The 26,056-nt window shown below is 38.3% G+C and overlaps 5 protein-coding genes across 17 annotated transcripts in view; 4 read left to right on the plus strand and 1 right to left on the minus strand.

The window, feature by feature from the left end:
• LOC123878317 overlaps window positions 1-17,594 on the plus strand; it is a 28,592-nt gene extending 10,998 nt beyond the window's left edge. For 4 of the 11 annotated variants that reach the window (XM_045925487.1, XM_045925480.1, XM_045925479.1 and 1 more), the window contains 2 exons: window positions 16,199-16,371; window positions 17,045-17,594. In XM_045925487.1, the coding sequence (XP_045781443.1) occupies window positions 16,199-16,371; window positions 17,045-17,539 (668 nt within the window). In that variant the 3' untranslated portion in view covers window positions 17,540-17,594. Of the gene's footprint in view, window positions 1-12,840; window positions 13,117-13,713; window positions 13,733-13,833; window positions 14,251-14,774; window positions 14,925-16,198; window positions 16,372-17,044 lie in introns of those variants that run through there. The other 7 variants (XM_045925482.1, XM_045925483.1, XM_045925484.1 and 4 more) reach the window with 7 other exon arrangements.
• Window positions 1-26,056, plus strand: part of LOC123878323 (zinc finger protein 2 homolog) — a 364,832-nt gene that overhangs the window by 265,668 nt on the left and 73,108 nt on the right. The window lies entirely within an intron of this gene.
• LOC123878314 (zinc finger protein 436-like) overlaps window positions 1-26,056 on the minus strand; it is a 382,404-nt gene that overhangs the window by 212,709 nt on the left and 143,639 nt on the right. The window lies entirely within an intron of this gene.
• The window catches only part of LOC123878376 (transmembrane emp24 domain-containing protein 5-like), a 152,677-nt gene that overhangs the window by 39,304 nt on the left and 87,317 nt on the right, over window positions 1-26,056 (plus strand). The window lies entirely within an intron of this gene.
• On the plus strand, window positions 9,531-12,656 carry LOC123878379. The gene is made up of 3 exons (XM_045925576.1): window positions 9,531-10,929; window positions 12,022-12,516; window positions 12,558-12,656. The coding sequence occupies exons 1-2, from the start codon at window positions 10,711-10,713 to the stop codon at window positions 12,412-12,414; spliced, it is 612 nt and encodes a 203-aa protein (XP_045781532.1). The 5' UTR covers window positions 9,531-10,710; the 3' UTR covers window positions 12,415-12,516; window positions 12,558-12,656.

The following is a 26,056-nucleotide window of genomic DNA, read 5'->3' on the forward strand; positions in this document are numbered from 1 at the left end:
GATTTTGAAGACCATTGGATTTCGATACAAAAAATGTAACAAACGCAAAATATTGATGGAAAGATTTGATATAGCGATGGCAAGGTATACTTTTTTACGGCAAGTGAAAGAAATCAAAAATTGGCAAAATGTTGTGTTCTTGGATGAAACATGGCTTAATGCTAACCATACTGTAGGCCGTTCTTGGAACGATGACACAGCAGCATCTACTTCCAAAGTTCCTGTAGGAAAAGGATCGCGACTTATAATTTGTCACGCCGGAACCATCAACGGGTTTGTCGAAGGTTCTCTCATGGCTTTTGCGTCAAAAACCACTGGAGACTATCATGAAGACATGAATGGAGAAAAGTTTACTGAATGGTTTACCTCAATGTTGTGTAGCCTCCCTGAACCATCTATTATAATTATGGACAACGCCCCATACCACTCGATGCAAATTGACAAGCCACCTGCCCAATCCCAAAAGAAAGCTGATATCGTCGCATGGCTTCGTAAAAATGGCGTAGATGCAAACATGAATATGTTAAAAGCGGAATTAGTACGTCTTTTAAAAGAAAACAAACCAACCAAGATCCGATACGTCATTGACGAAATAGCATTAGAACATGGGCACAGAGTTATACGGTTACCGCCTTACCATTGTGAGTATAATGCGATTGAGTTGGTGTGGGCTCAAATTAAGGGATATGCTGCAAGACACAATACAGAACCTCCATTTACCACAAAAAAAAATGCTAAAATTATTAGAAGAAGCTTGTGAACATGTGACTAAAGGAGACTGGGAAAAGGTTGTGAATAGAACTGTTAAATTAATAAGGGAAGATTATGAAAGAGATGTGAAAATAGATAATATTATAGAAAACGAACATATAATTATTAATGTATGTGATGATAGCAGTGACGACAGTGAAAATAGTAGTATGGACGAATCTGATTAATTATGGCCTTTTGTGGCACCTTTTTTGGTATCTTTTGTATTCATATGTTTCTTGTGTGCATATAAAGTATGTATATTCATTTTCGTTCAAATATTCAGTTCGTTCAAATAAATTAAATAAACATATACATTTTTGTTTTATTAAACCTATTTAATCAGGTACAAAAACAAAACTTAATTGTTTTTTGTTCGAGAATAAATTGACATTCCACATCACTATTGTAATGTGTCAAACCGGCCATCATAGCGTGCCGCTAGTGTAAGTATTTCTGATTTAATCACATAAGAGAAACTTCAAGCTAGGTACCTACCTATTTATAATACAAGTGTAAATTAAAAATTAATAACACCCCCGACAAGTGAAGGTTACAGTAACTAGAAAATAGCTGATAACTTTCAAACGGCTGAACCGATTTTCTTGGATTATAGCTAAGAACACTCTCGATCAAACCACCTTTCAAACAAAAAAAACTAAATTAAAATCGGTTCATTCGTTTAGCCGCTACGGTGCCACAGACAGATACACAGATACACAGACACACAGATACACAGATACACACGTCAAACTTATAACACCCCTCTTCTTGGGTCGGGGGTTAAAAATTGAATTGCCTACCTGCCAACTTCCCTTTAAATGTTATGGATGTAAATAAATGCACAGTTCACATACCTACCTACTTTGTATAGCTAGTAGGTATACATACCTACTGTAGTACTGTAATGCTCGGGCTACATTAACGGAAAACGCGTTAACAGCCACGGGTGTAGCCACGATTTAACGCGATAATTTTACACCGGCGCGCGGCGTTTCCATTGACGTTAGACGATTTTAACGTTTAATTATAACGTCACAATTTTCACACACACAAGAAATTGTCACGAGCACAGTGGTAAATTATTTGACGATTCAAAAGCACTTGTAAAAGTCTATTTGAATAAAAATCTATTCTATTCTTTAACTCTAAGCCCTAATACACACGAGCGTTAAAAAAGTGTTTCGTTAAAACTCGGCGTTGCGCTGGAAATACAACAGTGCGCGATAAAAAAGCGTTGACGTGTTAACAGATACTTGGGAATGCATATTTTGTTCTATTTGAACGCTTTTTTAACGTCCGTTAAACGAATGAGGCCTGTTTCAATTAGCATTAGCCATTAACGGTTCAAGTGTGGCCACTCAGTTCAACGCGTTGTTTTCCAGCGGAAATTAAGACGATGTTTAATGTTCCGGCCATATTTACGGCCAACAACACAATGTTCAACGGCGTTTCTTGTTAAACGTAGATGTAGCCACGATCAACATACAAAGGCATTCATAATGCCGTTCGGCGTTAGACGATTTTAACCCCAATTCAATTATTGTAGCCCCGGAATACAAGGAACCAAAAGCTTAATTTGCTATTATGCGCCAAACCAAAGAAATCTCTTTGGTGCAACATGCAGCATGCGACATGCACTGCCCGAATCCAAAATCAATTTAGCTTTGCAATTAGACATTGTAAGGTCTACATCTCCTGAGGATGCTCCGGTGTCGGGGCGAAACGTGCGTAGAGTGGTGTTGGGATTTGTGTGGTGGTGGTGCGTGTGGTTTGCTTGGTGGCTGGTTTTCCTGCATGTTTATCAGTGGGAGGGCGGGCGGTGCATGTCGCATGCTGCATGTTGCACCATACAGATTTCTTTGGTTTGGCGGATTATAGCAAATTAAGCTTTTGGTTCCTTGTATATCACAGACCTCCGCAAAACGCCTGCTTCTATACTACATGTAGCCACGGAGTTTATGCGTTGATTATCGCGATAGTTATGGCGTTGTTGGGTCATTGATAAGAACCTTAATGTGGCCCGAGTTAGGCATTGTTGGGCATTGACGTTAAGAGGGCTCTCTCCGTCACTCGTTTCATACAATCGTAGTTCCAATTTCATTTGAATATTAAGCAACCAAAGTCCATGAAATTTTGCAGACATATTCTAGAAACTAATATCTATGTCTGTGGTTTCCAGATTTCTGTTAAAATATTCGGTTTCAAAGTAACGTGGTCTTAAAAATTTTCATACAAATCTTTGAGCCCCTGTAATTTTAAAACTACATATTTTTAGAAAAATCTAAAACACCACAGACACAGATATTAGTTTCTAGAATATGTCTGCAAAATTTCATGGACTTTGGTTGCTTAATATTCAAATGAAATTGGAACTACGATTGTATGAAACGAGGGACGGAGAGAGCCCTGTTAACCTTAATGTGGCTGCAGCATTATGGACATTGTTTTGTTGCACCAAGCGGCAACGTCGCGCGCCTATTTACTCGCTATCTTTGTACTGCATGAGCGTAGGAAAATTACATGAATTCTAGTTACCATGTTATGCCAATAGATTACTCTATCATTATCATCCCATTTTTATCCGACTTCAAAGAAGGAGGAGGTTCTCAATTCGTCGGGATCGTTTTTTAGGGTTCCGTAGCTCAAAAGGAAAAACGGAACCCTTAAGTATAGGATCACTTTGTTGTTTGTATGTCAAGAAACCTATAGGGTACTTCCCGTTGACCTAGAATCATGAAAGGTAGGTAGGTAGGTCTTATAGCACAAGTACAGGAATAAATCTGAAAACCGCGAATTTGTGGTTACATCATTAAAAAAAAAATTAAAATGTGTTTCAATTTTCAAAGTAAGATACCTATACCAAGTGGGGTATCATATGAAAGGGCTTTACCTGCACATTCTAAAATCGATTTTTATATATTTTTGTGCATAATAGTTTTTGATTTATCGTGCAAAATGTTGGAAAAAATACCCGAGTACGAAACCCTCAGTGCGCGAGTCTGACTCGCACTTGGCCGACTTTTTATAGTACCTAACTACTTACCTAGGTACTTACTTAGGTACTGAGTTCTGGAACTTGGAAGTAAGTACCTACACAGGTAGTAATCACACTAATATTATAAAGGAGAAAGTTTGTATGTGTGTGTATAATTATACCCTGGATTAGCACATAGGCTACTTTTTATCCCGGAAAATCAAAGTAGCCTATGTGCTAATCCAGGGTATAATCTATCTCCATTCTAAATTTCAGCCCAATCCGTCCAGTAGTTTTTGCGTGAAGGAGTAACAAACATAGACACACACACACACACATACAAACTTTCTCCTTTATAATATTAGTGTGATTAATATGATTGCAAAAAATTCATTAGCTAGGTAGAGTATGTAAATAATATTTGTATGAAATGAATTGAATTGCATGCATGAATGGTACAGAAAAGTAGGTAGGGAAGTGCCTACCTACCTATTTACTTATTATTAATCAACGGAAGAATGTCCGCTTCCTTATGCCATGAAGGACAATGATAAGAAGTACTTACACTACATAGGTACCTACGTTATCATACTGTAGGTACACTTATAAGGGGTCTCTCCGTCACTCGCTCCATACAAACGTAGTTCGTCTCTCATTGGAATACTAACCAATTATACTCAATGGAATTTTGTAGAAACGTTCGGGGAACTAATATCTATGCCTGTGGTTTTCCAGATTTCCGTTAAAATACGATACTGTACTGGTACACTTATAAGGGGTCTCTCCGTCACTCGCTCCATACAAACGTAGTTCGTCTCTCATTGGAATACTAAACAATCATACTCAATGGAATTTTGTAGAAACGTTCGGGGAACTAATATCTATGCCTGTGGTTTTCCAGATTTCCGTTAAGATATTCGGTTTCAAAGTTACGCGGTCTTAAAAATTCACATACAAATCTTTGAGCCCCTGTAATTTTAAAACTACACATTTTTAGAAAAATCTAAAACACCACAGACACAGATATTAGTTTCTAGAATATGTCTGCAAAATTTCATGAACTTTGGTTGCATGAAATTGGGACTACGATTGTATGGAGTGAGTGACGGAGAGGGCCCTGTTAATGTACACTACCTTCCTATACATATACAGGTATTCTGTGACTTTACCTCTTCCTAGTAATTTTACCTACTAACTTCGGTACCTAATTCACCGCATTTTTAGGGTTCCGTACATCAAAAGGAAAAACGGAACCCTTATATGATGACTTTGTTGTCTGTCTGTCCGTCAGTCCGTCGCGTCGTGTCTGTCAAGAAAGTCTAAAGGGTACTTCCCGTTGACCTAAAATCATGACAGGTAAGTCTTATTATAGCACAAGTAAAGGAATAAATCCGAAAACCAAGAATTTGTGGTTACTTACATCATTTAAAAAAAATTAAAATGTGTTTCAATTTTCAAAGTAAGATACCTATACCAAGTGGGGTATCATATGAAAGGGGTTTACTTGTCTATCTAAAATAGATTTTTATTTATTTTTATGCATAATAGTTGATTTATCGTGCATAATGTCGAAAAAAATAGCCGAGTACCTACGGAACTCTCGGTGCGCGAGTCTGACTCGCACTTGGCCGGTTTTTTCATAAGGAACTTGTTTTTATCTGTGACACCAAGAACAAATAAATCCATTTTCTTTCTTTCTTTATTTCACTAGACCAATGATCAGCATAGATACAAGTAAAGTCAAAGTCAAAATCATTTATTTAAAGTAAGTACAATTGTATTCCTTTTGGTGGTCGAAATTGGTACGATATCGTGGTGATAATTTAATTACGTAACTTAAAACTAAAGCTACGAGGGTTCCAAACGCCCCCAAGTCTGAGAAGAGCCCACAAAAAACTCAGCCAGGTATTCTTTATTTTATTATCACCACTTTACAAAATCACATATTAAACTTATTAGAACTATCAAAAAAGTAAAGGCAGAACATACTAGACTCGCCCACGCTCTATGCGAAAATAGAATATATACAAAATAATAATATGATTCAACCTTAGATAATTCGTAAACATGCCTAACTCAAATGGTTACATTTGGTACGACCAACTCATCTGACCAAAAATAGTTGTTGACGAGAAACATGTGTTTTTATTGGCTTGTTTTCGTTGTAAAATCTTTTTTTAGACAAACAGATATATTTTAGAGATGTTTTCGTTTTTTTTTTGCTTGAAAACAAGTTTTCGGTACCTATTGGAACTTTCCGATCTTATAAAGATGTAAACAAGATCATATTCCACATACCTATTTACCCAATTATACTAAGGCTTGCTAAGTAACTATGTAATAACTAGCCGATGCCCGCGACTTCGCCCGCGTGGATTTAGGTTTTTCGAAATCCCGTGGGAACTCTTTGATTTTCCGGGATAAAAAGTAGCCTATGTGCTAATCCAGGATATTATCTATCTCCAATCCAAATTTCAGCCAAATCCGTCCAGTAGTTTTTGCGTGAAGGAGTAACAAACACACACAAACACACACACACATACAAACTTTCGCCTTTATAATATTAGTGTGATAACTCATTTTTAACCCCCGACCCAAAAAGAGTGTCTGTGTATCTGTCTGTGGTATCATAGCTCCTAAACTAATGAACCGATTTTAATTTAGTTTTTTTTGTTTGAAAGGTGGCTTGATCGAGAGTATTCTTAGCTTTAATCCAAGAAAATCGGTTCAGCCGTTTGAAAGTTATCAGCTCTTTTCTAGTTACTGTAACCTTCACTTGTCGGGGGCGTTATAAATTTTTAATTTACACTTGTTCCTACTTACATAATCAGTCTGAAAAATCATAGGGTAACCCACATGACGAAACCGTGTTTTTTTAACAAGTGCGAGTCAGACTCGCGCAGCGAGGGTTCCGTACTCGGGTATTTTTTCCGCCATTTTGCACGATAAATCAAAAACTATTACCCATGCATAAAAGTAAATAAAATCGTTCTAGAATGTACAGGTAAAGCCCTTTCATTTACCGCACTTGGTATAGTTATCTTACTTTGAAAATTGAAACACATTTATTTTTTATTGATGTAACCACAAATTCGCGGTTTTCGGATTTATTCCTTTACTTGTGCTATAAGACCTACCTACCTGCCTTTCATGATTCTAGGTCAACGGTAAGTAGTTAAGTACCCTATAGGTGTTCTTGACGGACGAACAGACAGACAGACAACAAAGTGATCTATGGGGTCCGTTTTTCCTTTTATGGTAATTCCCTAATTATAGGGAAACCCACATGACGAAACGGTGTTCTTTTTTCAAAACTCCCTAAATACAATCATGATTCATGACATGACGCGCGAACGCGTTCTACACGCGTCGCGCGTCGGCTTCGCGCGTCACTGTGACGACATATCAGCTGTTTAAATACTGCACCGTTGTTTCTTGTTTATAAATACCAATAAAATTATAATTATATAGTCTATCTATACTATTACTAATAAATAAAATTGGAGTGTCTGTCTGTAATTTCGAAATAACTACCGCATATTAAGGTCATATGGTTATTTGAACGATACTATAACTGAATCACACGTTTTTAAAATTTTTGTCTGTCTGTCTGTCTGTCCGTTTGAAAAGGCTAATCTTGGGAACGGCTGAACCGATTTTGACGGGATTTTCACAGACAAGTAGAGAATTGACCAGGGAGTAACATAGGCTACTTTTTTAACCGACTTTCAAAAAGGGAGTTGTGTTTTTCTACCCATGTACACCGAAATCTCCGAGATTTCTGAACCGAATTGCGTCATTTCTTTTTCAATCGATAGAGGAACGTTGCGACATTGTTTCATAAAAAATTTGGAGTCCAACTCCTCAATCCTGATGCTGCAGGGGATCTGACCAATCCACGCGGGCGAAGCTGCGGGCATCAGCTAGTTACATAATATTAGCTATGGTCTCAACCCACCTCTACTCTCACAGCCTGATGGGACGGAAATCAAACATGACCGGGGAGATATCAGGCCCAGGCTGGACAGCTTTACGTGCTCTCTGAGGCACCACTAACTTCCTCATACTTCCAGTGGTATACTGAAAATTCCATACCTATTTTGTCTCGACCCGGGAATCGAATCCAAGACCTCATCATCCGCAGTCGAACATGTTAACCACTAGACCTACGAGTTATTTACCGACATATTATAAAGATATTAGCTGACGCCCGCGACTTCGTCCGCGTGGATCTATGTTTAACAATCCCGCGGGAACTTTTTGATTTTCCGGGATAAAAGTTACCAATGTAACCTACTTATATCAATTTCCGAGATGCTGTACCTTTCATACAAATTGGGTAAACGGTTGGACCTTTAAAAATCCCGTGGGAACTATTTGATTTTTCCGGGATAAGAGGAGCCTATGTCCTTCCCCGGGATGTAAGCTAACTCTGTAACTATCGGTTAAACTGTTGGGCCGTAAAAAGCTAGCAGACAGACAGACAGACACTTTCGCATTTATAATATTAGTATGGATATGGATTGTTTTGTATTTTGAGACGATTATTATTATTATAGGTATAATGCTTTATAATGATGTTATAGGCAGTTATGCCTACCTGGGTTGCGGAAACCTTAAAATGTTCACAATATGAGACACGATATTTATCATTTTTGATTTCTCGGCCTTACATTTTACGGTATGTTATCAAAGCGATATGAAAACAAAGATGGCCGCTCCGCACAAGACTGAGATGAAGCTATGAGTTAAAAAGGGACAGCTAACAGCGTTACTGCTCTCACGTATAACGTAGTCTCTTTCGTTTGAGATTGTCATTTTTCGACTGTAGTGATAAGTACTTATTGTAGTGCGAGAGCTAGTGGAGTTTCAAAGATTTTTTTATGGAACTTTAGTATGGTCCGCGCCAATCGTATAGTCGTCGTTAAACTTAACTGCAAGAGCGGTGCAATAGCATTTTTAGGGTTCCGTACCGATTTTTTTCTATTACTTGTGCTATAAGACCTACCTACCTGCCAAATTTCATGATTCTAGGTCAATCGGAATTACCCTATAGGTTTTCTAGACAGACGGGCAGACAGACAACAAAGTAATCTTATAAAGGTGCCCACGCACTTGAACTAAACTGCAACTGAACTGCGCGTCGCGGCAGCGCCCCGCACGATATTCTCTACAGCCGCGACGCGCGGCAGTGACGCGCTACGCGGTACGCGCGTCGCGCTGGAGAGAATATCGTGCGGGGCGCTGCCGCGACGCGCAGTTCAGTTCAAGTGCGTGGGCACCTTAAGGGTTCCGATTTTTCTTTTGAGGTACGTAACCCTAAAAACACTAAACAAACTTACAACTTTTATTAACCAACTTCTCAAAATTTCATCCACACTCTTGGTCTTTACCAGGAAATACAATCAACACTCTAACGAGAGAGAAAACATTATGTTTGAAAGAGAGAGCCTACAGCGAAACTGTTCTTACATATAACTCTATCCCTTTCTGATATCGGAGCCATTCGGGACGAAATTGATACGGTTGGAAGCAGGGCCTGTCAAGTCGAGGGCGAAGTAGATGCATCAGTCCATCCCTCTCGTTTTGAACCGTGGCTCCTTTTGTCTCGTTCTACCCGACTATGTACATTTGATTTGTATATAATGAGAGTATATATACTAGATCTCAGTATATAATCGAATTTAATTGGTTCATTTGAAATGCACGTAAATTTTTATTGGCTATTTGCATTTGAATGAGCCAATAAGAAGCCACCACTATTTCGAATTAGCCAATAAGTTAAGATTAAACGAAAAAAAAAAAACATGGCTGTTGTGTGTCATTTTCAACAATAATCAATAATTTTCACCATTCATCTTGACCTCCATTTTTTCTAAACGAATTTATTGGTGCGATAATTTGAAAAATTGGACCCGGTGCTTCGCTTCAGTTTTAACAGGATCCTTTTATATTTATTATTTCCTAATTCTTTTTTAGTTTGTTTTGTGTAAAAGATGTACCTATAGTATGATTTACGCTTGGTATTCTGCTAAAATGTGATCTTAGGGCAATCTATTGCTTAAAGATAGCGTAAACAGAATTTTTGTCCTCAAGTGCTAAAATTTATTCGCGATGAGGCAGTGTTGTGTTCCTGGGTGTAAAAACACCTCCAATTTACGCAAGGTACCGTTTACGAAGGTAACTTGGAAGGCATGGTTAGTTCGATGTCCATTTCTTCGCAAATATTCCCGTAAGTCATTAGAGAATGTTAAGATTTGCGAACTTCATTTTTTACCTCAACATGTTAAATCTCACAGACTAACGGCAGATGCAATTCCTACATTGCATCTGCCTAAGCAAAATATAGCTACATCTTCTCGAAACGAGCAATTTTTGGAAGTATTTCCTCTTCAATCTGGCCAACCTCTCAGTGTAAGAATTGTTAATCCATCAGTCTCTCTGATAGACACAGTTAATGTTCAAACTGACTTTGATTACAATAAACAATCTGTTTTTCCACCTACAAATGATCAAGTCCCAAGTGTTCAAAGTAGAGATATTACTGAACGTGATTTTGAACCTAACAATCAGAGTATTGTTACACCAAGTAATGAGCAAGTCCAGTGTGTGGCTTCTCAAATAAATAAAGAAACTACTGAACCTGATTTTTACGTACAGTCTGATTCTATGACAGATTCTATAACTACAAATGTAGTACATTCCTGTAGTACAAGTACAGAAACTCAAAACCAATCTACAGAGCCAGAACTAACAGTTGGTCAACTGAGTCCTCTTCCATCTAACACCATGCCTTCTGATGTTATATCTGCCATACAAAGAACTCCAGTACGTGTAAAATCACATTCTAGACGTCATAAGTCCCATGTAAAGTCAGATTTAATTCCTAGAGTTCGTTTAGGTCAAAATGAGACCCCTCGTAAGCAAAAGCTACGTGTGGGGAATGAAATGTTAAAAATGATGACCCAAATATCTTTCATTATATGATAGACAAAAATAAATTATACCACATGTATGATGTTCCGCACCTACTAAAATGCTTTCGCAATAATTTCCAGAAGAAGGACTTGCTGATTGGAACCCAGCGTGCGCAATGGAACTACATCGAAATGGTGTATGCTTCAGATGGCGCACAGGGTCGTGCGAGAACTACCAAATTAACCGACAAGCATATTAAACCAAACTCTTATGACAAAATGAAGGTCAGTAAATATTTTATTTGTTTATTATCATCTTATCGCCAGCCCACTACTGAGTAGGCATGCATTCAGGTTTCTTCACGATGTACTCCTTCACCTTTAAAGAAACCTTAATTACCTAAAATGCACATAACACCGAAAAGTTAGAGGTGTGTGTCTGAGATTGAAGCTTCTACCCTCTGTATAAGAGGCTGTAATCTCAACCACTAGGCTATCACCACTTATCATAGTATACATATATAAATTACTAGCAGTTGCCCGTGACTTCGTCCGCGTACAATTTTTAGGGTTCCATACCTCAAAAGGAAAAACGGAACTCTTATAGGATCTCCGATTTGAAGGCGGACGTCCTAACCAGTAGTGACTAGGCTATCACAGTTATTATAAAATTTGTGGTTACATCAAACAAAAAAAAATTAAATTGTGGTCATGAACTAATAAATAATTAGTATTTACAATTTTTGAAGTAAGATAACTATATCAAGTGGGGTAGGTATCATATAAAAGGTCTTATCCTGTGCATTCTAAAAACAGATTTTTATTTATTTTTATGCATCATAGTTTTTGAACTATCATGCAAAATGTCAAAAAAATACGACTGTAGTACGGAGCCTTGTTGCGCGAGCCTGACTCGCACTTGGCTGGTTTTTAATTACTAATGAGATTAAGAAATGTTTCCACTGTGAAATTCCTCACTTAGGCTGAGATCTATATGGTGGTCAAAGTCAAAGGACTTTGCTCAAACTTAAGTTTTAAGCTTGAAACACACCTTGTGACGTCTTGCGCACATCATCTCAACCCATTGCCAGCCCACTACTGAGAACAGGTCTGCTCTCAGAATCAGAAGGGCTTAGGCCTACACTACACTAGTGTGGATTAGTCTTAACTATTAGGCTGCTGCTCTTTGTGGTTAGCGCATTGTCATAATCGCTACCCATATCATAAATGTGAAAGTATGTTTGTTTGTTGGTTGCGCGTAAAACCTATTATATAGGCACCAAGCATTGCCTCCAGTATTTTTAATTGTAATCATATTGCAACTTCTTCTTTTCTTCTCTGTGGCTCTTTGTAATATTGCAACTTTCAAATTTACAGGTCAAATTTGCTGCACAAGTCTTCAGCAGAGAGGTGTTTGCAGCCTTACAGAACAGGATGAAGACATATGAAGATCTGCAATTAGTACATAATTATAGTGTTCCATCTGTGAACATTGATAATGGTTTCTTCACTGCTGAAATCATCTTATTCATTAACGATTTGTTTGACAGCCTGAACTGTGCCGGTCATACTAGAGGCGAACTATCTAACGCTTTGTCCTTGAATTCAACTCATTTAGAATTTTGGAATAATGCATTGAAGAAACTACAATCAATGAAATTTGACGCAACAGACTCAAGAGAAATACATAACAAATTTTATACAAAAAAAAAACAGCTGTTGAGTTTCTTGCCGGTTCTTCTCATGCATTCCGAACCGGTGGTAGTGTAAAAAGATTTTTAATGAAAATACATTTTTTTCACTGAAATTTTGTTTACTTTTTCGCAAATTCCAAGCGTTTCGACCTCATCTAGCATGGTCTGTGATCTCTAGGTTTTTTTTTTTTTTTTTTTTTTTTTTTCGTCTGGCAAGAGTTTTACACGGATTAATGGTCTGTGGTTTTACTACGTCACGTCCTTTTCCGGCCTCCCACCCCACTGAACTCTCGTAAACGTAGAATTGTAAGAAAGAGAGGGCAGGGGCCACCATTGATAAATCCATTGTTTGGCTATTGTATTTTATAAAGAGAGTGAGAAAAAAGATAAATTACATGAATGGGACACTTTATATACATTCCTCGCCTCCGCCCGCCATTTTAGTAAGCTATTTATAGTCTATGAACTAGTGCGTCTTCTTTTGTTTCTGGTCGGTGGTTGGAAGCGGTCGTTTGCCAGTCACCATTTTGTTGTTTCGATAAAAAGTGTTTTTGGTTTTAGGGTTTAAAAAAGTGTTTTTAGCTAAACAGTTAGTTATTAGTACTACTAGTAAATTTTTATGTGTGTCACTTATTTGTTACAAGTTTTACGTATATGGAACGAGTCTGTGTATTAAGCGTAGTATTCTAAACCGGTTTGAGGTTATATAACTTTACAAGGACGCGTTGGAGGGACTTTAATTTCGTCCATGCAAGGGTTTTGACAATCGATAAAATGGGTAATAAAATCGTGATATCGATTTAAATAGTTATCGATATATCGTTAGTAATATTCTTAGTTTTAAATTCCTACCGATTTGAATATCGATAACAAAGGTACCTACCCACTACCCATTACCTACCTACTAAAGGTACGACCTCACTGGCACAGTGGTCGTTAGTGGGAGGTTACGGGTTCGATGCCCGGCAGGTGCAATTTATAATTTCTAAATATTCTCTGGTCTGGTCTGGTGGGAGGCTTCGGCTGTGACTAGTTACCATCCTACCGTTAAAGCCGTGCCGCCAAGCGATATGCTATTCCGGTACTATGCCATGTTAAAACTTAAAACCGTTCAGGGGTACAAGGTTAATAGCTCGTTCACAGATCGTATGCGTAGACGTAGCGCGTACCATTGCGTTGTAACTTGTAATGTATGGAACTGTATGAAACATGGCGCACCGCTTGCGTACAGCGTGGACGTATGCGTAACCCGTTGTTAGGGGCTTACGCGCGTGACTACGCACGTGTCACGTGTACGCAATTGGTGTGAATCGGCCTTTCTGTTTGTGGTTTTACCCTTTCCACTTCCTTCACACAGGATCACAGTCAGGAACTATCGTATTGGAACACATTAGGTATTGGAATATAAAAATTATTATAGGTCTTATCGTTAGCTAAGCATGTCGTTTACGCGTTTCTGCTAGAAGCGAGTTGTTTCACCTTTACCTTTTTGCAGTCAAGTGCTAAAATATCACCCGAATTGAAAAAAGGAATTCTCCATAGCGTGTACAATTTATTCAACAAAATAATCTTGTCATGAAACGTAGTCTTGTATGGCAATGCTTCGAAGATGGATATAATGGTGAAGCCAAGTGTCAGATTTGCGGTCGCCAAGTTCCTAACAAAGGGAAAAACACGTCCAACCTTCGGAGTCATATACTGCATAAGCACCGCGAACAGTACGACATGATATATGGTGCTGATAATAAAAATAAACCAATCAAGAAAGTTCGTCTAAAAGAGACTACTGTAGCGAGCAGGACTCCTCGGCGGCACGCTTTGCCGGATTCGATGGTGAAGGAGTCTCATAAAATCACATCTAGTAGATGCTATGAAGTGCTCGCTGCAGAGGTGTTAAAGGACTTTGAATGTGGTAAGCTACTTGGATCCTGCTGGTTCCGCAATTTTTAGGGTTCCGTACCTCAAAATGAAAAACGGAACCCTTATAGGATCACTTTGTCTGTCTGTCTGTCAAGAAAACCTATAGGGTACTTCCCGTTGACCTAGAATTATGAAAAATTTGGTAGGCAGGCAGGTCTTATAGCATAAGTAAAGGAAAAAATTCGAAAACTGTGAATTTGTGGTTACATTACAAAAAAAAATTAAACTGCGTTTCAATTTTCATAGTAAGATAACTATACCAAGTGGGGTATCATATGAAAGGGCTTTACCTGTATATTCTAAAACAGATTTTTATTTATTTTTATGCAGAACAGTTTTTGATTTATCGTGCAAAATGTTGGGAAAAAATACCCGAGTACGGAGCCCTCGGTGCGCGAGTCTGACTCGCACTTGGCCGGTTTTTTATATTTATTTAAAATTATTTAGAAATTTCCTTGAAGTGTTGGTAAAAAGCTAAATATATTTAAGGTTATAAGTTTGTTAAACCTTCTCCAGATGAGGATTCTTCTCATAAACGTGTCACACGGGCTTCAAATAGATCTTCTCCAATAGATACGGGAGTTGATAATGCGAGTGATAGAGATGGGCAGGATGCTCTCATACCAAGAAGCCGTATTAAGAGACGAATTTCTTCAGCTGTTGAGGGTAGGTACTAAAAATACTCTTCCGTTTGAATACAGAACAACAGTTTTTCCTGCCACAGCGGGCAGGAGTCAGGCCTACACATTAGTGTGTTAATACGTTTTGTAATTAAACTATTTGAAAACCTTTATGCTGTTTTGTGTCTCTGTAATAATGGGATATCTCTAAAGCCTTAAAGGAGTTATATTCAGGGCCGTAAAATAAATTTAAAAAAATCATAACCCTTCCTTTCGGCTTTGCCGTAGTTGGGTAATTTATTCATTTAATTGTAACTACTTCGTAACAGTACTAATCGCATAAGTCCTAAAATAAGTATGGTTTGGAATTTACGTATGTTGGTTGGTACAAAAGCTCGTTCACACAGGCTGCGTAAGCGTAGACGTAGCGCGTACGTTGTAATGTATGGAACTGTATGAAACATGGCATACCGCGTGCGTGGCGTGAACGTTCGTTTAGACGTAATGCGTGCACGTTTACAGGTTCACGCGCGTCACTACGCACGTGTCACGTGTACGCGCTGCATACGCAATTGGTGTGAATCGGCCATCAGTCATCTTATAAGTAAAACCGATTACCTATTGAAACATTTCTGCATATGCGTAATATTGCTTCAGTTGTATCTGTTGCATTCCATGAAGTAATTTACATTGTAATTCAGACTACTTACTACCCCGGAGTTAGAAAGTTGGGCGGTGTATCACCCCCGTGCCTCTGCTAGTTGGGCCTGCGTCTGATTTCTCCGGTCGTTTCGAATTGCCGTCCCAACAGGGGCTATGGCCTATGAGTGGGATTAGAGAGTGCACCTGTGTTTGCGTACACATCTCAGCATCTCCCGCGCAGATAGTTTGAACTCTTTGAAGATTAGCGGCTGTGGCCAAAATCCGTTCGGGAATTATATTGTAACTCGTAATAGTCGTGTTAGACGTGCTTTCATTGCAACAGACTTGGTCATTGACAGGGCTCTCTTCGTCACTTACTCCATACAATCGTAGTCCCAATTTCATTTGAATATTTTGCAGACATATTCCAGAAACTAATATCTGTGCCTGTGGTGTTTTAGATTTTTCTAAAAATATCTAGTTTTTTTAAGACCGCGTAACTTTGAAACCGAATATTTTAACGGAAATCTGGAAAGCCACAGGCATAGATATTAGTTTCCGGAACGTTTCTACAAAATTCCATTGAGTAATTGGTTAGTATTCCAATGAGAGGCGAACTACGTTTGTATGGAGCGATTGACGGAGAGACCCCTCTTAAATTAGCGTGTGTTGTTTCAGACGAGGACGCGGGGGAGGAGCAAGTTCAAGACCCGGAGATCGAAGATGTGTGGAACTATTTCGAGAAGATTCCGCCCAACAAAGCGCAATGTATCCTATGCAAGGAGACCTTCCAGCGATACGTCCCATTCCTCACCAAACACATGAAAGAAAAGCACCGGAAGGTCGCCTGGGTACGGATCAGACTCATTTTATTTTTCCTTGGTTTTAGAATCTGTGAACAGATGTGTCCTGGAGTGGTGGCAGAGTATCTGGTGAGACCTCTAAGCTGCAGGCTGCAGCATATAAGAGCCGCACGAACTGTCTACTCTAAATTGTTTGTGAATCCACATTGGCACCGACTCCAAAAAATGTTATTATGGAACTACATTAACTTATGTATCACATCACATCACACTAATATTATAAAGGAGAAAGTTTGTATGTGTGTGTGTGTGTGTGTGTGTGTGTGTGTGTGTGTGTGTGTATGTTTGTTACTCCTTCACGCAAAAACTACTGGACGGATTGGGCTGTTTAGAATGGTGATAGATTATACCCTGGATTAGCACATAGCCTACTTTTTATCCCGGAAAATCAAAGATTTCCCACGGGAATTTAAAAAAATCTACATCCACGCGAACGAAGTCGCGAGTATCAGCTAGTAATAACTATATTCAGAAATAAATTAAATTATTATTGTCTACTTATTAGTGTTTGTGGTTATTGAGTTCGTCTTTTTTTTTTTAATTATAAAAATCTCAATAATTACACTTCTCATTTTCTTAATTGGTAAATAATAACACTGGTTCGCTTGTTGTTAGAACAAAGTTAATTTTGGATCATTTCAAAGCAATTTTTTTTCAACAGGACCACTCAAGCGATTCGGATGAAGACCAAAACGTTTATACAGAAGTAGTTTATTTAGAAGAAGAAGAACAACCACCAAGCGTTGTAACCAAATCAAAACATACAAAACAAGCACCCGTAACAAAGAAACGCAGACTCAGTTCTAGATATGAATTCGTTAACAAACCAAAAGAGGCTGGAAATACTCCAAAAACGGACGAAATCGACGAAGAAATTGAGAATTTCGGACGTTACGTGATAGGTTTATTAAAAAAAATGCCCAAAGACGTTAGCACGCAATTACAGATGGACATAATAAGTATGATAATGAAAGCCAAATTAAAATTAGAGACCACGACAAATGAAACTGTCAGCGCCAGTGTAAGCAACGTTACCGACGGAGTTATCGTTACGCCCAGTAACGTTATCGTTACAACACCGAGTAACGTTATTCATACCACTCAAAATAACGAAAGCCTTCCAACACTAGTTATCGGTGTTGAAAATGAAAGTTAGCTTTTTAGTCGATATTCGACTGTGTAAATATTTTTGCTAATAAATACTATTTTAAGCAGGAATGGGCTTTAATTTAAAACACAGTTTTTATTCAATCTTGCAAATTTTATTTACTCAATCATCAATATGAATAAAATTGAAATATCCTTCTCAAAGAATATTTCAATTTTATTGTTTTATTTAAAAAAAGAAAACCAACAAATAAATATGTATGAGAATTATTTAAAAAATAAGCAGAATTTTGAAGAAATCTCGAATTTAATAATGCAAAAGTGAGTCTGTCTGTTGGATAGCTTTTCACGGACCGACCTTTTAACCGATTCTGATGAAACTTGGTACATAATGATAGATGGCTTGCATCCTAGGAATAGATAGTCTATTTTTGAAAATCTGGAGTTTCCATGGGTTTACAAAATCTAAATTCACATGGACAAAGTCGCGGGCATCCAGAAGGCATGCCATCTATCTCTCTTTACTCTTAGTCAAAATTGATTTAACATGTAAAACTAGCATACAGACAGACACTTTCGCATTTATAATATGTATTACAGTATTAGTATGGGTTAGTTAAATTAATAGATAGCACATCAATCACTATGCAACATACTCGTTATATTTTCATTTCGGATTTCATTACAAAATTTAGTTGACATGTCAAAAATATTGCATTGTGGTACCTGGTTGTACATAGTGCTATATCTTAAAGCTTAAGACACATTGAGGCTGAATCTGAAATATTGAATGAACTCCATTTACAGCTTCGAAAAATATACCATAACTCTTGCCTCAATGTGCCTTGAGCTTAATAAAATAGGTCCCTTTTCCACACCACCTATGAGGTATGAACCATAGGCGCGTTTTTTTATAGAGGTGTCCCCAGTAGGCCTAATCCTCTCGTTTCACAAATAATTTACCTGATTTTGTGGTGGAGCAATGGTGGTAACGAAACCTGAGTTACTACAAGCAGGGCACGAATTACCGGTATTTTTGGTAACGGTACCTACTTTGGTAGTGTTACCAAAAATCCGCTAACGTTAAAAAGTAACGATACACATCCAATAACGTTATCCATATACCGTTATTAATACCGGTGAAAGTAACTACTTGTACCGGTAATTATATATTATCTCTATCTAACGATACCATGTACAAAGTAGACGCGCATTTACCGGTATTAAATATCACAATATCATAACGTTAACGTTATCGTCTTGGTAATACAGCTAGTATTAACGTTAACTTTTTAAAGTAACATACCAGAATGTTTTGGTAGTTTTAACGTTAAAAATTTATAACGGTAACAGCTTTGATATTAGAGTACACAGGTACGAGAATAGTGCAACAGGCGGGGTTCGAACCTACGACCTTATGGATTTCAGTTCGGTCCCTAACTATTGAGCTATTTAGCTAACAAAAATAATTACCACCATCACCCCATTACAATGAAAAAATTAACTTTTTTAGAGATTTTGCGATCCAAATTGAATAAGTGAAATTTGACTGACAAAAAAGTGTAGAATTTAAATACATGTTGTATTAGTAAATATTAAATAATGATGGAAACACACTTGCAATATTGAAATGACGCACACTTTATCTATCTTTATATGACATCCAATGACTGTAATTTTTTTTTCATTCAGTATGTGTATGAGTAAAAGATAGATCAACTGTGTGAGTGAGAGGTATTTGTGCCACCATTTGAGATTGGCTAATTTACTGGTGTCAACTCCAGTTATTCAGATCAACATGTTGTCTTAGCTGGAAATATTTTGATTTAATACAAATGAATTATCAAAATAATAATATATTTTTAATAGATTTTGTAGTAGTTACTAACAAAACTTATTGAAAATATATTAAAAATATAGTAAACACATCCATTGAGTTTCTGAATAAACTGTGATAATATCCCATACAAGTCCAGATTTTACAAATTGCTCTTGTGTTTCAACCATAAACCGTCTAAGGTTCAGACTGTCAAAAATATTATATTGATACTTCACAGACTCTGAAAGTTATGTATTGACAGTCTGCCCCCAGCCTAACATTTACAATTTAAAAAATTACAAAATGAATCCTTGCAGAAAAGACATTACAAAATTCAGTGTTGCTAATGTGTTTCTTCCATAAACTGTCTCTAGCAAGATTCAGACTGTCAATAAATGCAATATTTATTTTGATGTTATAATAATATTGACAGTCTGCCCCCAGCCTTACATTTACAATAAACAAATGAAAAAAAATTTATTACAAAAACCCGAAATTTTTACAAAAATTTCAAGTGCCTGTTCCAATTAAAATCAAATATCGATAAAAATCTACACAATATGTTCAAACTTGAAAATTTATTGGGAAAATCACAATAGGTACTCCTTTTTTTTTGAAACCTGTAAAATAAGATGTGTAAATCACCAATAGGTTTTCAAAATTGAATTCACATTTTAGGGTCTAACATCTAAGGTCTCAGAATTTATGGACCAGGCATACTTGATTTTCACATGGGATTTGTACATTGCACTTGAATTGATTTCATTTCATTACAAATTGATGGTAATCATAATTTTTTAAAGATAATTTACTAATGATAAAGCAGAATTGTTGTACCATATTCAAATGCCAAAGTATGATATTATATGTATGAATAGTACTTTCTGTCATATTATATCATATACATGAATGTATTACCTATGAATAGTGCACTTCTAATACATATTTATCGCTATCCCATTTCAACTGCTGAGTGAGACAGAGAGGTGGGACCAACACTGGATTCCGACCTCTCCCTCTAATTAGTAAATCAAAGTGAGATAGCAATAGCTATTTGCTTCAAGTATTAAGTAGTAGAAGTGCATGATCCACCATTGTGATACATTCATGCATTTAAAGAGCACTTCTAATACCTATTTATCGCTATCCCATTTCAACTGCTGAGTGAGACAGAGAGGTGGGACCAACACTGGATTACGACCTCTCCCTCAAATTAATAAGTCAAAGTGGGATAGCGATATTGCTTCAAGTATTAAGTAGTAGAAGTGTATGGATCCATGTTCTTGTTTGGATGTTTTTTTTTTAATTATATAGACTAGCGCTTGGCTGCAATCAGACTCACTAGCAAGTGATGATGCAGCCTAAGATGGAGCGCGCTTGCCTAGAAGTTGCCTATTCACTCTTGACTTGAAGGTACCCATATTATAGGTGGAAGGCAAAACTGATGCCGGAAGGGTGTTCTACATTCTGTGACCAGAGATGTTCTTGTTAGCATTTGAATAAGGTGACATAAGATGTTGCTGACAGTGAAACTTGTGGGGGGGAATCTGGAGAGCCCTGGGAGGGGAGGGAAGAGGGACGGGGACGTGGGAGGGAGAGGAGGCTGCGAGCGACGCCTGATGCGCCAACATCTTCACTTAAAAGTATACTTTACAAACTAATATTATAAAAAACTTGTAAAATTCCAAATATTCTTTTTCATTTTGTACATCACAGAAGCTCCCGCGGCAGCCGCGGCCGCCCGCAGCTTGAGATCAAATATACTCTCTATAATATATAATCTTCCAATCGCGTCAACAGTGCGGCATCACTCGCCGCTTGTATCGTTTACGTTTAAAAACTACAACTAGAATTAGGAACGCCGAGCTGGTGCTCACTTAATTATTTTTTTAAAGCTCTGGTGACAGCGAGGTGCTGTGTGGTGGAGGGTGCTGCCTTCGAGGCCCACTTGGGGCTCCGGGGACCGGTTCCCACCTACAGCAGAGTGGAGACAACATGCATCCAGCCAACCAATCAAATTTTTAATACATGACATGATAACTTCCTCACATCATCTATTAATACATGACATGATAACTTCCTCACATCATCTATCAATACATGACATGATAACTTCCTCACATCATCTATCAATACATGACATGATAACTTCCTCACATCATCTATTAAGAGTTTAATTGGTAAACTGAATCTCTTCTCCACTCCGCTTAGGTAGAAGCAGAGTGGAGACAACATATTCAATCAACCAATCAGAATTTTAATACATGACATGATAACTTTCTCACATCTGATAAGAATTTAATTGGTCAATTGAACATCTTCATGTTGTCACTGCTCTGCTTAGGTAGAAATCGGAGCATAGACCAGCAGCAAGGGATGGACGCTCGCTGAAGCACGGCTCAGCGTTTGTACAAATAAAAATACATTGGTCTCAGTTAAATAAAACGATACGACTAGGGGTCCGAGCCCACCCGACGCTGTGAGCCTCCAGCACACGCGGAAAATATAATTACAACGCCTCATTTATAAAATAAAATGCAACGTTTTGTGTGCAACGCCTCCCACCGCGGCTGGCATGGGTCCCACACTGCACGCTCCCATCTCAGAAAACTTAAAACTCAACTCTGAAAAGGTTAGTCAACATAGGATAGGACTTAGGACCTATTCACAACATGACTTCTAAAAAAAGTACTTCTGGCTGGCATATTCTTAAAAAGACCTATAGAAAGGTTTGGCGACATACTCGTAGGACCTCTTCATAGAGTGATGACGTCACCAACAAGACGAGAACAACAAAAAAAAAAATTACTATTACTAGGTACAATGCGAATAGAATGTTTCAATGACTTCTGTCATGTAAATAGGTATTATACTTTTTAAATTTATTAAAATTAGAATTGGTCCTATAGGTATGCAGACCAAGCCTTCCAATAGGTTTTGAGAATAAGTCATTTAGCGAATAGGCCTTTTTAAGGATATGCCTAAAAAGGACTTTTTTTGGAAGGATGTATTGCGAATTGGTATGTCAACTAACCCCTGTGAAGGGAGAGTGCAGTATAGTGGAGCCCTAATAAAAATCACAGGAGAGCCTTTGGTGTGAGGCTGCAGCGAGGGTCCCAGCGTCGGGCTCCGCACCGCCGCCAACCCGCCGTGGCGCTCCGCCGCTCCCGATATTTTTTTTGGATTTTTCTCGTATTTTAAGGGACACGGCGGACGCGCGGCCGCGGGCCGGCGGCGCCGCGTCTGCACTTAACTACTAAAATTTTCATAAAATAATACCTAACGCCGGAATTTGGTCGACGCCGCGGCGCTCTGGCCGGCGGCGGCGCTCATCACGTTGCGAAATAAAACTTTAAAAACTTAGCACGAGAGATGTGAGCGCGCAGCCTCGCGCGGGCACGCGGGGCTGCGCGTCCGGTGGGCACTAACACTAGAGTTAAGAGACGCTCACGTTGAGGAGCAGCTTGAGGGAGAGCGCGCGGTCCGGCTCGGGGCGGCAGCGGCCCTCGCGGCGCCAGTGCGTCGGCGGCGGCGGCAGCGCGGCCGCGGCGGGCGCTGCGCCCCACTTGCTGCCCGCGAAGCGCTGGCCGCGCGTCAGCCCCGCCGGCAGCGTCGCGCGCGCCACTTTCCTGCGCCCTCGCACTTGCGTCTGCCCTTGATTCATCCCTCGGGGTTGCCCAACAGATCTGATAGCTAAGACGGACAGTTTACTTATCAGTTTAGCACTGAAACGGCGTTCGCACGCCCGGAGCGCGCTGGTGACTCGTGTGGCGAGTTGTGCGTGACACCGTTCAACAAGATGGTCGCCGCACGGCCACTCTGCAGTCCGCGATCCGCTGGCCTCGAACCGCTGTCTATCACACGGATGACACGTCGAAACACTTGGCTCCTTCACTTTCACGTTATATCGTCGACGGTCGCACTGCTAGCTCCGATGATGGTCGATTGTTTGAACTACACATGGACGCCACGTTTCCATTATTCGCACCTTCACCTCTCGATTTCGACTACGTGACGTAGCTGGCGCTCGCGGCTTATATAGCGCGATGGCGGCTGCGTGAGCTCAATGCGCAGAGGGGATTTAAAGCTGGACTATTCGTGACGCGACTATTTCGTATTAGTAATACGTAGAATAGAATAGATTTTTATTCAAGTAGACTTTTCCAAGTGCTTTTGAATCGTCAAAATAATTTACCATTGGTTCGGAATGCCATTCCTACTGAGAAGAACCAGCAAGAAACTCGTATTTATAATAAGTAGTTTTATTTAATCAAAGTTCTATTAATATTTTAAACGTTAATAGATACATAGCATTGTTTAAAATAGAGATAAAAAAATATGCAAAATAGAGCTTCTAAAACTTGTTAAAAACTTATAACCCTATTATTGAAGCCCGCGACTTCGTCCACGTAAACATAAGTTTTTGAAATCTCATGGGAACTCTTTGATTTTCCGGGATAAAAAGAAGTCTATATTACTCTCCAGGTATTAAACTATACCCATGCAAAAAGCCACGTCCGTTGCTTCGTTGTGATGTAATTGAAGGACAAACCAACAAATGAACACAATACGTAGCATGTTTTAAACATCTGCAAAATAGAGCTTCTAAAAATTGACCTTATAATCCTATTTAAACGCTAACAAGCGCGGTTTTGCGTCTCCTGCTTACTTCAATCACATTTTACATTTTCCTCAGTTTGTGCCTCAAAAATTTGACGAGTGAGTGCAACGATTCCCACTATTTTTGCTTATGCTTCAAATGAAAGCTATGCCGGTGTCTATATCAGGCGTGCACAAAACTTAAAATCCAAAAATAGCAGATTTATTTTATGAGTCATAATACTTTTAAGTCCTACTATTAAAGTTCAGCTCATTAATTACGTAATTAGTAAATATAACTATTACTTTATCTTTGAATAGATTAAATGTTTTAAAACTGTTTTACTAATTATTTATTAATCAGACGATAATTAATAATAATAATCTAACAACGTATCACTTTGAACATTTTTTGAAAAAATAAATTATAAATGGAAGAATATTTAAAATAAATGATTTAAGCTCAATGGAACGTAAAAAATAAAGCCCTTTCTTTGCCTGTCAAATTGGTAATTACACAAAGTTTTATAATACTACATGGTGATGCCCGCAACTCTTTGATTTTTCGGGATAAGAAGTAACCTATGTGTTAATCCAGGTTATAATTATTTATCTCTATTCTAAATTTCATCCAAATCCGTTGTATAGTTTTTGCATAAAAGATTAACCAACATACACACATTCAAAAACACAATCATGTACAAACTTTCACCATTATAATATTAGTGTGATTCGTTTATTCTGTTTTAACTAGAATTTTCGTACATTTTTCAGTGCATCAAAACCATTTTTATCTCGCGACAAAGAAGTCGCGCAAAAGTCTTGCCGTGTGCTGCATAGTGAGCCTTACATACGTGCCCCGCCTATCGCCGCGTAGCGAGTTGCGTGAAAAAAAAAGAAACGAAAACAACAAGGAGGTTGAGTTCATATAACCCGACCATATTAAGCGACCCATAAACACAAAGAAATGCAGTACGTCACTACGACTCTATAATTTATCCGTATTATTCACGTATTTCGGATTCCATATAGAAACTAGAAAACACGATAACACGATGTTTGTTTTCATACGAGTTAAATGTTATCGCTGCAGATTAATTTTTTTTTTTAAATACGCGAGCTATTTACTCTTCGTTATCTGTGAATATTGCGCATTTATATAAACCAAGTGTTACGCAACCGGATTGAGGAGGTACCGTGTCGTAATTCATTATGTACTGACGAAAACAAACGTTTTAATTCGGCCGCGTTGCCGTGCTACTTTACGAACTGTTTTGCTTTTATTCCGTTCCTTATTTAGAAAATTCTCGATGGAAACGACTGAAATAGAGAAACTAACTTGTAGACATATTCAAACATTATTCAACTTAATTTAAATAAGAAAAATGAATACGTAATTAGTATTGCGTTGGTCAAGGAATCTTGACTTAGGTCAGTAACTGAAAAGGTCATAACACATCGGTGGTCATAACTTAGCTAGGTAGCACTAGGTAGGTAGGTTTTAAGGGGCATGAGACACAATTTGGTTTTTCGGAATAATTGTAAACTAACACGACAAAGTAGGCTTATGGGACTTTAATTGCGCTAATGGCAGTATTACCCTCATAGGTTTATATAAAAATCTTTGCTTAGAGCTTGTCTAAGATGAAATGACGCGCCCCACTACATAATTAATTGATTTGGATGTGTGAGTGCAAATATTAATAACGACACTTCATTTCTATGTGGGAGCGTCGACTGTTTCGTGAATTAGATCTGTATCAGCCGGTTCCCATTTGTCGTCTGTCGGGCCCGGATTTTAATCGGATGTTCCAGTGGCAGAACATTTTATATGAAACTATTCACACTTAAATGAAACCGATTTTGTGTCAAAATGTTCTGGCACTGGAACATCCGATTTAAATCCGGGCCCGACAGCCGACAAGTGGGAACGGGCTGTTAGACTTTAGTTTCGGTTAGAACGAGACAGATTTATGCCAGCGATAACGCTGTCTCGTTTTAACAGTGTCAAGTCTGAGCAGAGTTAAAGTGCGCTCTATCACTTACCACCAGATGAGATTCCAGTCAAGGGCTAATATGCCTATCTGAATAAAAAATAATAAAAAACGTTTATTACAAAACAGAATAGTTGTCTAGATGAAATGACGC

The sequence above is a fragment of the Maniola jurtina genome, chromosome 26 (genome assembly GCF_905333055.1).
Source record: "Maniola jurtina chromosome 26, ilManJurt1.1, whole genome shotgun sequence".
NCBI lineage: Eukaryota > Metazoa > Arthropoda > Insecta > Lepidoptera > Nymphalidae > Maniola > Maniola jurtina.

What these genes read in the sequence shown, in the direction of transcription:
- LOC123878379 (XM_045925576.1), top strand. Translation starts at nt 10,711, where the DNA reads ATGATAGACAAAAATAAATTATACCACATGTATGATGTTCCGCACCTA. An exon ending in ACTCTTATGACAAAATGAAG is followed by an intron (nt 10,930 to 12,021) that starts GTCAGTAAATAT and finishes TCAAATTTACAG; the next exon opens with GTCAAATTTGCTGCACAAGT.